The sequence below is a fragment of the Triticum aestivum genome, chromosome 5A, assembly GCF_018294505.1.
Source record: "Triticum aestivum cultivar Chinese Spring chromosome 5A, IWGSC CS RefSeq v2.1, whole genome shotgun sequence".
Taxonomy (NCBI): domain Eukaryota; kingdom Viridiplantae; phylum Streptophyta; class Magnoliopsida; order Poales; family Poaceae; genus Triticum; species Triticum aestivum.
In genome coordinates, this window is record NC_057806.1 from 329,419,915 (window position 1) to 329,430,839 (window position 10,925).

Here is a 10,925-nt window from a genome sequence, read left to right on the forward strand (position 1 = left end):
CTGGATCCAACCAGGCGGCAGACGAGACCTCGACGATGACCCCCGACTCGTCTTCTTGCCCTTCACTGCCGCCACCTTCTTGCGCTCCAGGGCCGCCGTCTTGTCCTTTCCCATGGCAACGGAGTGCTCGCGGGTGAACGGAGACGACGAAGATGGCAGAGAGCGCGATGGAGAAGCAGGGGAAGAAGGGTACGATTGAGGCGCATTGTGCTTTGCATCGGCCTGGGCGCTATTTATGAGGCCACTTCTGAGTGGCTGACGAGTGGGCCCGAGCGATCTAATCACATCCCGCAGCAGGCGCTCGCCTGATACATGGTGGAAAAGGCGGCGCAAAGATCGAGGCGTCCTCGTCTATCCACTATGTTTACTACGGCACGCTCCGTCCCGCGCGCTTCCCCAAAATTTCGAATCCCGTGAGATCCGGGGACCGCAGAGTAACCAATCGCACCGAAGATTTCGTACCATATCAACACTCGAAGTTTATCAGTTTAGTTCACTCGACGACCTCTGAATCGATCGAGGCGACTGAAACAAGATCGAAGCTTCAACATGATTCATAGACTCAGATAAAATACCTCCGAAGTAGGGAATCGAGTCAGAATCAACTTCAGCTCTTTCTTCACTCGGACCTCAATCCATTCGGGGGCTAATGACGATGACATGTACCTAGGGTAGGGTCATAGGCCTGACCTAGATGCCTTACCCAAGGACACTGCCCTAGAGTCAAAGACATTCAAGATACAACAGAAGAAACCGACTGATTTCACCAAGGAGTACAATCCACTCGACCTCTAACCTCACTCGGAAACCCCAATTCCGTTCGACCAAGATGAAGTCACTCGACCATACAAGAAACCACTCGGAATACAGAAGGCCTAAAGTCACTCAGGATGGCAACGGTTAGGTGTTCACTCTATAGTCTTAAAGATCATTTATAGCTCTTTATAACTGGCGCTACCAGTAACGCCCTGTCTTAATGTACATTGGACCCTGTGTAACATGGGATGGCTGGGATCCTGGCGCATTCTATATAAGCCACCCCTCCTCTGGCATAAGGGTTCGCACCCCCTGTAACTCACGCATAATCCAGTCGACCAAGCCTCCGGGCACCGAGACGTAGGGCTGTTATTTCCTTCGAGAAGGACCTGAACTCGTAAACCTTGCGTGCATAACCTCGCCGTAGCTAGGATCTTGCCTCCTCCTACGTACCCCCTATTCTATTGTCAGACTTACTCCCACGACACCTCCGTGTTCTACTTCTTTTCGATGACCTCGGTGGGCGCTGACGTGCTGGACGCCGCGTCGTCGCCGACCTCTCCCAGCAGGGCGTAGTCACGGACACGTTGACGGCGGATGGCGCGAGTAGCAGCAGCACAGGAGGTTGTGTCGTCGTGGTCCACCGCTTGTCGGCCTAGAGCAACACGCCACTCCTCGGTGAGCTGGCTTGGAGCGGTGAGTTGCTCATGGACATGTCGGCTTGAAGTTTCTGCCTTCGCGAGCTGGCCTCCAGCCGCCTGGACCGTCGATGGAGGCAGAGCAAAGAGTTGCCCAGCTCGTATCTGGTAGGCTCGACGGGCCACCTAGACAGCTTGTATGCAGGACAACTCGGCTTCGTGCTCGCCGGATGCCATGGAGCTTGTGGAGAAAATTGAGTGCAAGGAAGAAGAGCGAAGTGTGGTGTGATTTTTACCCGACGTCTGCCATCATTTAAATACCGGGTGGGAGGGGGAACAGACGTTTGTCCGGAGTAGGTTTCCCAGCACAGGTGCAGGGCTTAATGGAGGAAGGCGGGCAGTCTGCGGGCGTTTAAATGCTGCAAGGAGGCGTGTTCAACCGGGCGAGCAGCGGCCGACACCCTCGGCCGGCGCGCCCGTTCAATGCTGCCAATGAGAGGTTGCGTCCGTCTGCGCCGCCCTCCCTTTCGGTCAAAATCATGGGCATCAATGCTGGCTGCTGCATGCTCTAGGCTGGCATGAATGCAATGCGGCAAGCGGCGTGACGCGTGGGATGGAAAGTGCAAGAGAGGTGAGGGAGCGAGTTTGGGTGGGCAGGGCGGTCAGAAGCGGGCGTGGCAACTGTCCGGACGCCCACAAAGCCCTACATGTTTGCCTCCGATTTGCGAAAGAAAACACGTCCCGGCCGCTCTATACAAGACCATGTTGGATATGTTTTTCCTGGTCTGAACAACGCAGTCCGAACGTGTATGCAGGCGGTTCAAGTGTCGCCCTTGGAGATTCCCGAGATTCCCTTACCCCAGATGAGAAACCAATAATTCATTTCATGAGTTTTGAATAGATGAAACATTTCCTAGAAACACAATGCAAATAAATTCTTAGAAAAAAACCATATATAATTCAATTCTAGGCATCGAACAATCCACAAACAAATAATTCATGAATGTTTTGTTTCTCCAAATTTCCTATAAAAATATTTTGAATCGTATAAAATCCTAAATGCAATTAAAAAATTCATTTAGTGTATGTAGGTGTAGCTAACTAGCAACACATATGGTGTCTCGTGTATTTCTCAAGAATGAATCAGTCGACGGCATGACGTGGGGCGCCTCAGCCGCGCCCGCCTCCTCCTCCCGCGGCGTTGGTGAAGAAGGAGAGCAGGTCGACGGAGGAGCCCGCTCTTCCTCCAGCGCCAGGCTGCAGGTCGTCGTCGAGGAAGAGCTGTTCCTCGGGCACCCGGAACGCGCCGTGCGCGCAGGCGAGCACGGCGCCGGCCGCGAGGGCGGAGAAGACGATGGACCCGACGGAGGTCACGAAGACGACGAACGCCGACGCCGCCAAGAGCCCGCCCAGCGTCTCCCTCTCGGAGAAGGTCTTCCCAAAGGCCGCCAGCGGGGGCGCGTCGGCGGGGCGGAGGAGGTAGAGCGCGCACCAGGCGGCGAGGAGCGCGAGCAGGGCGGCGAGCGCGAACGGGTGCGCCAGGAGGGAGGCGGCGAGGGAGAGCGCGACGAGGAGGGCGTAGTTGACGCGGAAGTAGGCGAGGTTCCTGCGGACGCGGGCGGTGGCGTCGGCGAGGGAGTCCGGGCGGCTGAGCGCCGCGCGGTCGAGGAGCTCGGCCCACGGGCGCGCGCCGGAGAGGGAGCGCTTGGCGGAGTCGAGGAGGCGGGCGAGATAGGCGCGCTGGTTGGCCGCCGAGGAGGTGTCCGGGGCGGGGAGGACGATGGTGGCGGTCGCGGCGGTGGCCGCCGGGATAACGGAGACGGGGAGGAGGGGAGGAGAAGCCGCGGCCATGGCGTCGGTGGATGCCACCACCGTAGAGAATAATGTTTTCTTTATCTGGGAGAGAAGAATGTTTAGGAGCGACGAACGATGGCGCGCGTTTCCCTCTCTGTTAACAAGCAAAGGTCAACGGTCAGCCTGGTCTCTCTCTCTCTCTCCGAGTTGACATTTCTGTCTCCTAATTTGACCTGAACTGGTAGATATACATTCAAGCTGAATTTGTAAACGCTGATAAGTAGTTTGGCTAGACTAGGCATCAGTTTGAGATTGCTGGTGAAATACAAGACTGGTCAACTTACCACTCCGGTAGGTAAAGATGGTATTTTTCTTAATAAAAAAATAATTGTCAAGAAAAAAAACGGTCCATACAAGTGCAGGGCCGGAGCCAGAAAATTTGTTCATTGGGTTCGCTCATTCTCTTTATGAGAATTTGACTCTCTTTTTTCCAACCATTAATTACAAATGCATCACTCCTAGTTTGTTCTTCATTGTAATCTCTAAAAAGGTATCAACACAAACAAAAGGCCTTATGCAACTTGGCACTATGCTCAAGCCAACGACCATATTCATCAAACTAATCTGGATTAATTCTACGTTGAGTCTCTCCAACCTTTCTCTACAAGTAATCAAAATTAGACGATGGCCTGTAAGGTTTCCTTGTTAAATATCTATGCCTAATCTCATCTTGCATCTTTGGATTTCTTTTATACTCTGAAATTATCTTTCGATCAGCTGGTTCATAAGGCAACTCATCTAAATTAATTTCGTTGTCTATAGTGGGCTTCGGAAGACTAGTTGTAGTAACATTTGATGTACTTTGCCTGTCTACTGTGTGACCTTGATGTGCATGTATCATTCTGGATTTGTGTCCGAGTTCTCTTTGAGTAATACCGCTTCATAGCCTTGATCAATCAAAGTCCATGAAGAAAAACAAATAAAAAACTAGGGCAAAAAAATCACTATTACCCTAAGTTAGTAGGCTAGATAGAACATACATAAGAGAGAGAAGATGAGGAGATGTGGCAATGTATTCTAATTACCTGAAATTTTGGGTTAAGGTGGTGTTTGGTTCTCTAGTCCTAGGACTTTTTCTAGTCCCAACTAAAAAGTCCCTAGTCCCTAAAAAGTTCCTCCATGTTTGTTTCCAGAGACTAAAAAGTCCTTAGTCCCTTCCTAGAGGTTATTAAATGACCATGTTGCCCCTAGTATATAGAAAAATAACAATCAAACAACACCATGGGGTGGCGGGCCAATAGATGCATGGAGGGGCATTGTTGAAAAAGTCCTAAAAAGTTCCAAAAAGACTCTCCTTGAGAGTCTTCTTCATTTAGTCTCAAATGCCTAGTTTAGTCCCTAAAAAGTCCTTCCCGTTTGATAAAAAAGTCTCTAAAAAAGACTTTTTCTAGCCCCTACACAAAAAAGTCCCTGAAAACAAACACCCCTAAGACTGTTGCCGCTGTGGATCTGTAGCAGCCTGCCTGCTGCTGGTGTGCGGCGGCCGAGACGCCGCCGAGGAACACGAATAGACTAGAGGAGAGATGCGAATTGGAAAACGAACAGATGACGACCCGAGTCCCGAGGAGGCGTGTGGCTGCGTGCGTGCGTGCATATACGTATACAAAATGTGAGTACAGACTACGTGACTAATCACGGTTTAGGCCTGGCCAGCTGGGCGCCTAGACATTGATGACCCGTGAGCTTTTGGGCCCTTTGCTTACGCTATTCACATGACCACCTCACGTTATTGGGGTCAGGCATGATTTTTTACTAGGTTCAGGTGAACCAAACATGCACTACACGCAGGTACGTAGAAAAAGTTGTTGGGTTCACTTGAACCCAACGCTTGTGTGCTGGCTCCACCGTTGTACAAGTGGAATACATCAAGACACAAAATCATAAATAAAACAAAATTGGTTTTCTTCTTGTTCGATGGTACGCCGTTCGTCACAAATTAAAATATGCACTGAACCAACAATAAAAAGAAGACACCCGTAAACATCATCGTCATGTCAGTCTTTGAAGACACAATAATCATAGTAAAAGAGAAAAAACATTAGTTGTGACATTACCCTACGCAATGCAGTTTTACAATTTTTGAACAACTGTCTAGAGGGTTGGATGAAGCAAGCCATGTTGCAGAACAAATCGAAAGAGTGGGTCCAAATCGCTGTATCAAGAGCCAACCAACTGTTTCTCTTAATTGACACATCAACTGTCAAGATCCAAAGAGAACCAACAAAATCCTACAACACCTACCTTCACATGCCCTTCCCCGACGCCAGACCGAATGTTGTCGAGGTAGGGAGGTGACAGAGAGACCTTTGTTACAACATGCCACCAGGAAAACAAAATCTAAGGAAAGCAAAAACCTGTAAAAACTAAGAAAGTCAAAAGGGACGGACCCACACTCGAAGATGTGGCTCGAGAATGTCGGCGGCATGTTCCCCGACGCTAGAACGCCAAACTTCATTAAGGAAACAGCAGGCCTAAGGGTATCTTCAGAGTGGACCATCAAACTGCCCGCATCCGTCTGGACCGTGCGGTATGGATGTGTTTTGCCATCCAACGCGGGCCTGTATCAGTCTGTCGACCGGGCTAGACGTGATTTTTCCCTCAAATTGGGAGCAAACCAAGGGGCGTTACGGGAGTCCGGACCACTGCCATGTAGGACTCCGACAGCCCCGACCCACTGAAACCCCTATCTCGGTCCCATTCTCTTCCACTCCGCCCCTGCCCCCTTGCTTTGCATCTGCGTCCTCCTCCTCCGACGCCACCGATGTACCTCTCCGACTGCCACACAGGGATTACCAGGTGTCCGCAACTACCACCCACAAGCCCGCTCGCCTTGTACTACAGCGTCGTCCACCCATGATCTATTCGTAGCCATGTACCTCTGTCCCCCTGTCGACAACGACAACCATGGCTGACACCACGCATGACATGTGTTTGGTCAAATGCCATTGAGCTTATTTTCGAACTCCATGTCGTTGTTTTAGAGCAAGAACGATGGCGGGGTACTCGACATGGTGAATGAGTTGTTGTGTGATGTATGGTTTAGGCGTATCTGTGGACTTCATAGGCAGGAGCAGAAGGAGGTTCTTTGGCAGCACGTGCATGGTTCGTTTCATGCGCAAAAGCACATTTGTGCCCTGTGACATACAAATCATCCATGAACGAAATGTGAAGTCGTTAGCCTATCGATGGTAGACCATCCAGAACTCTGCCATAAAGTATTATGTCGCAGTTGATTGCCGGCAATGTGGCCATTGCGCGCGACAACCATGGAGATTGTAAGTTTTGATTTTCTTGCTCTATATGTTGATTGGTTCATTCATTCATTGTTGCTCTATACGTTGTGTAGCTTGCACGCGCTGCCGTAGTGTACTACGGGTCAAAGGGCAGACAATTCACACACATGAATTGTTGGATGAATCTCAAGGGACAATATGTGTGGGACAACATGTGCCAGAACTGGAGTTAGTATCGTTGAATTTGATCTATCCATGAAAAACTTGTCTAACACCCGGTTGAATTGGAACCAGTGGCGGAGACAGGGGGACCAGCAGGGCCCTAACCCCCTAATGTCCGCTGGTTTAAGACTAATACTAGTGTAAACACATAACTTTTTGCTGTTAAAACAGAGTATTTTAATGGACTGGCCCTCCTCAACTAGGTTTAGCAACGTTTGGCCATCCTCATTGGATTTTCCTGGCTCCGCCACTGATTGGAACTACTGTTGTACTAGACATATTTGCATGTGTATTTATGGATGACTAGCAAGATGCCCGTGCGTTGCATGGAACATGAAGATGCATTTGTATGAGTAGTTTATCTTATGAGAGAAAAAGATGAACAAGGAAAAGCCGTATCTACAAATGTGGAGAGAAGTGCGGGTAAATTGTCATAGTTTCCTTCCTACCCGTTAGATATAGATCGGGCGACCTATATTGCAGGATGACAGACACACCATCATCACCAGCTCTGCTTTTTATAAGAGTACTAGCAAGATGCCCGTGCGCTGCACGGAACATCAAGATGCATTTGTATGAGTAGTTTATCTTGTGAGAAAAAATGATGAACGAGGAAAAGACTTATTTGCAAATGTGGATAGGGGTGTGGGTATCTTTTTGCAAAATTGTCATAGTTTCCTTCCTATCCGTCAGATATAAATCGGACGGCCTATATTGCAGGATGGCAGACACACCATCATCACCAACTCTGTTTTTTATAAGAGTAGAGAAATTGTAATAGTTTCCTTCCTACCCGTTAGATATAGATCGGGCGACCTATATTGCAGGATGACAAGCACACCATCATCACCAACTCTACTTTTTATAAGAATAAAGACTTGTCCTATTTTCTATCTGAATTTTGATGAATTCTATCGTGTTTGATAAAATTTGTCAAAACACGATTTGAAATGCATGCTGCTAGCTTTGGATGGCCAGCCCGCATCCGTGACAGCAGAATGGTCCTATCCGCGGGCGGATACGATGTCCGGTTTACGGGTTAGCGTTGGAGATGCCCTAACACTGCTATACACAAGGGCACAACAAGCACCTCTCACATATCCAACAGGGGCAGAGGAGAGGAGAATAGAATTCCTTTCTAGAGGTTGTATGTAGTGATGCAGACCAGGAATAGAGTTCCGTAAAGATGACATATTTGGTCCTCAGCCATGACATATTTGCAGCGTGCAACCTCTTTAAAGGAAAACAAACACCCAATCAAGCAAATTTGCATATCAAAAGCAGCTAAGTCGAAGAAAAACAGAGCCTATTTCCTCCAAGGGCATGTACTCCACAGTTGGAGGGTGGCACCTAACGCAAATCCTAAATTTTAGTTCATGCAGCAAATCACTGGAACTCAACAACCAGCACAATTGGACAAACACAGAGGACACCAGAAAGGATTCATGATTACGAATCGAACCGAGCAGTTGCAACATTTCCTTGCCATGGCAAGTCCGAAACCAAACCAACTAGATCACACAAGTACTCCAGCACTCATAAACACTGGCCATTAAACTGACATGACGTCTTACTGCAGCGGTTTCTCCTTAAATAGGCAATGGACAGAATATTAGGAACTCTGAAGTTCATACAGGACTCCACGCCATATGAGGCGTCTAAAAGGTCGATCCGTTCCACCCAAAGTCCGAGCGCTGCATGGTAAAGAAAAAGGCTTAATTGGAGTTCATATAATTAGCATCTAGCATAGAAAGGAAGCCACTGTGGAAGCTAACATGACACTACGAGTTCAAACGACAGATGGACATTTACATGATCTACTCTTGATGCAAAGCATGCAAACATTGAGCATGTTCTTGTGCAGGATGGGCCTAACAAACAGCAGAATTGCAATGAGAACATGATGATGCCTGATGAAGACCCATGAATGAGCGGTCGACAGGAAATAATATCTGCTTGCCTTTGAATCATGGAACTTGAGGTAGAAGCGGGACTTGGGGATGGACAGCTTTGACTCCAGGATGGAAGCAATGCCGGCACTCAGCTTCTTGTTCACATCAGGGTTCAGCCCTCCGATGGAAACCAGCTCACCGTAGGCTGCAGGCTCCTGGGTACCTCCGAACGCCATGGGCACTGAACCCTTGAGAACAACCATCACATACTGTTGGAAGCACTCAAGTTAGTATCTGAATGATAAAGACGGTGAGAAAGAACTTTGGTATACCCGCTACCCGGTCAGCTAAAAACCAGAAAACTATCACAGCCTAATTTCCAGTAGTTCGAGTGTCTGACATTGTATACAATCATATCATATCTCCAAATCTACAGAATGAAACACCAACTAAGAGCTTCATTATAATTGGCTTCAGTATCATAAATATAAATAACCAGGCAAGTCATTTTGATCTTAATTATCTCTGATATATCAACAGAAGTAGCTATTGGAGCCATTTTTCTGTTAAAATTGATGTATTTCTACACTTAAAAACAACTAACCTAAGTACAGTTAGCTTTCCAAAATAATACTCCAGTATATTTAGAAAAGAACTTGAGAATCAAGGAAATGACCTGTATTTCTCTAAAAACATAAGCAAATAAAGTTCTGAATAGTTAAACATGAGCAGTCCAGATTTACGTCAGATTAATGGTACTGTGCATATATTTTATAATTTTCCAATACATGAGGTTCTGAATTAGCAATTATAGAGGAACACGAAGAAAACAGCCATATCTTGTTGATGTGAAATACCTCTACATTCGAAAGACAAGCAAAACAAGTAAACATGTATTTCTGGAAAGACTTTCAGATATTGCCTCCCAAAGCAAAATCTCTAAAACAGAATAAAGTGTTTTCACTCTAGACTTGCAATAGACACTAATCATAACCTCCTAATCAACTCATTTTGGTGTTGCAATGACCAAGAAAAATGGAAAATATGAAGGTTTCAAAGTTCTTTTGAGAGAAAGATACACACAAACTCCATGCTCCATGGTACTCTGAAAGTTCCCCATCTTATGCTATGTTTACAGAGAAATCCGTAATAAATATTAAAGATGTCGAGCATGTTCATTGTCTGATTTGCTTCTGTAGAGAGACAGATTGGTTCTATTCATCCCTTTACCAAGTAACTTGCCCATCCATTTCAAGTTTCAGCATATTCATGTCATAGCACATCAAACACCCTTCATGCTTATCATATTGAGGCTAAGAAATATAAAAATGCTACTCCCTCCAATCCGAATTAATTGACGCAGACAATGTAAAATGGACATTCTATAGAGGCTGCGTCAATTAATTCGGATCGGAGGGAGTAACTGATTCGAAAAAATATCCAAACCAAGAAGACAACGACTTGACCACCAAACATCAAGAAATCGAACCTTGATTCAGTTCAGGTTCAGTCCAAGTTTTCAATTTTCACGTGCATGCTAATCTGCTCCTAAATATAAGATGTTTTGGCAGTTCAATTTAAACTGCCAAAACGTCTCACATATAGGAACAAAGGTAGTAAATAAAACTGCAAAGTTTATTTGACAAGAAACTGATTTTTTCGTCTGTGTGGTCTACATTCACCAACAAACAAACACATGACCATAAGAAACACAGTCCTAAACTGGACATAACCCCAGATCACAACCTTGAACTTGCTCCACACATGAAAATGTCATACAAACCTACAGATCAAAACCCCGTATCCACAATTTCAGCAGTCGTGGGACAAAGATCTTCCAGGGCAAAGCAAACATGAATAGCCGCCCAAAGGAAGGGGAACAAACCCCCAGCATCGAATCGACTCCCCAAAACCCTAACAGATTGAAGGGCCAGACCTAAGAGACGGACGGAATCCAGGGGACGGCCACGCCTGTATGGATCGACATGGAGATACGGACGCCGCGAGAAGAGGGAAGATGGCCTAGGCAAGGCGGGATGTTGAGGAAAGGGGGGAGATGGGGCAAGGAGCGTACGTTCTCCGGCTTGCCGATGATGGTTGCGACGGTGCTGGAGGCGTCGGCGAGGACGGCGGAGGTGTCCACCCCCTCCAGGTTCACGTTCGTCGACACGTTCAGGCAAGGCATCTTCCTCCTCCTCCGCTTCTTCTTCTTCTCCCCTGTCTGCGCCTCGGTGGATGGGTGGGGAAGTGTGTAATGGAGAGTTGGAGACCTCAGTTGACCTTGGCGAGGAAGGACAAAACCCTGACCACTCGTTCCTCAACCGGTCGAC

The 10,925-nt window shown here is 47.5% G+C and overlaps 2 protein-coding genes across 2 annotated transcripts; both read right to left on the bottom strand.

The window, feature by feature from the left end:
* Positions 1-2,374: 2,374 nt before the first annotated feature.
* On the bottom strand, positions 2,375-3,298 carry LOC123103204 (PRA1 family protein B2-like). The gene has a single exon (XM_044524718.1). The coding sequence runs from the start codon at positions 3,243-3,245 to the stop codon at positions 2,565-2,567; it is 681 nt and encodes a 226-aa protein (XP_044380653.1). The 5' UTR covers positions 3,246-3,298; the 3' UTR covers positions 2,375-2,564.
* Positions 3,299-8,130: 4,832 nt separating this feature from the next.
* LOC123103205 (macrophage migration inhibitory factor homolog) lies at positions 8,131-10,925 on the bottom strand. Its single transcript, XM_044524719.1, has 3 exons — positions 10,670-10,925; positions 8,664-8,864; positions 8,131-8,397 (listed from the first exon to the last, which is right to left on the bottom strand). Exons 1-3 carry the CDS (start codon positions 10,778-10,780, stop codon positions 8,362-8,364), a joined length of 348 nt encoding a protein of 115 aa, XP_044380654.1. The 5' UTR covers positions 10,781-10,925; the 3' UTR covers positions 8,131-8,361.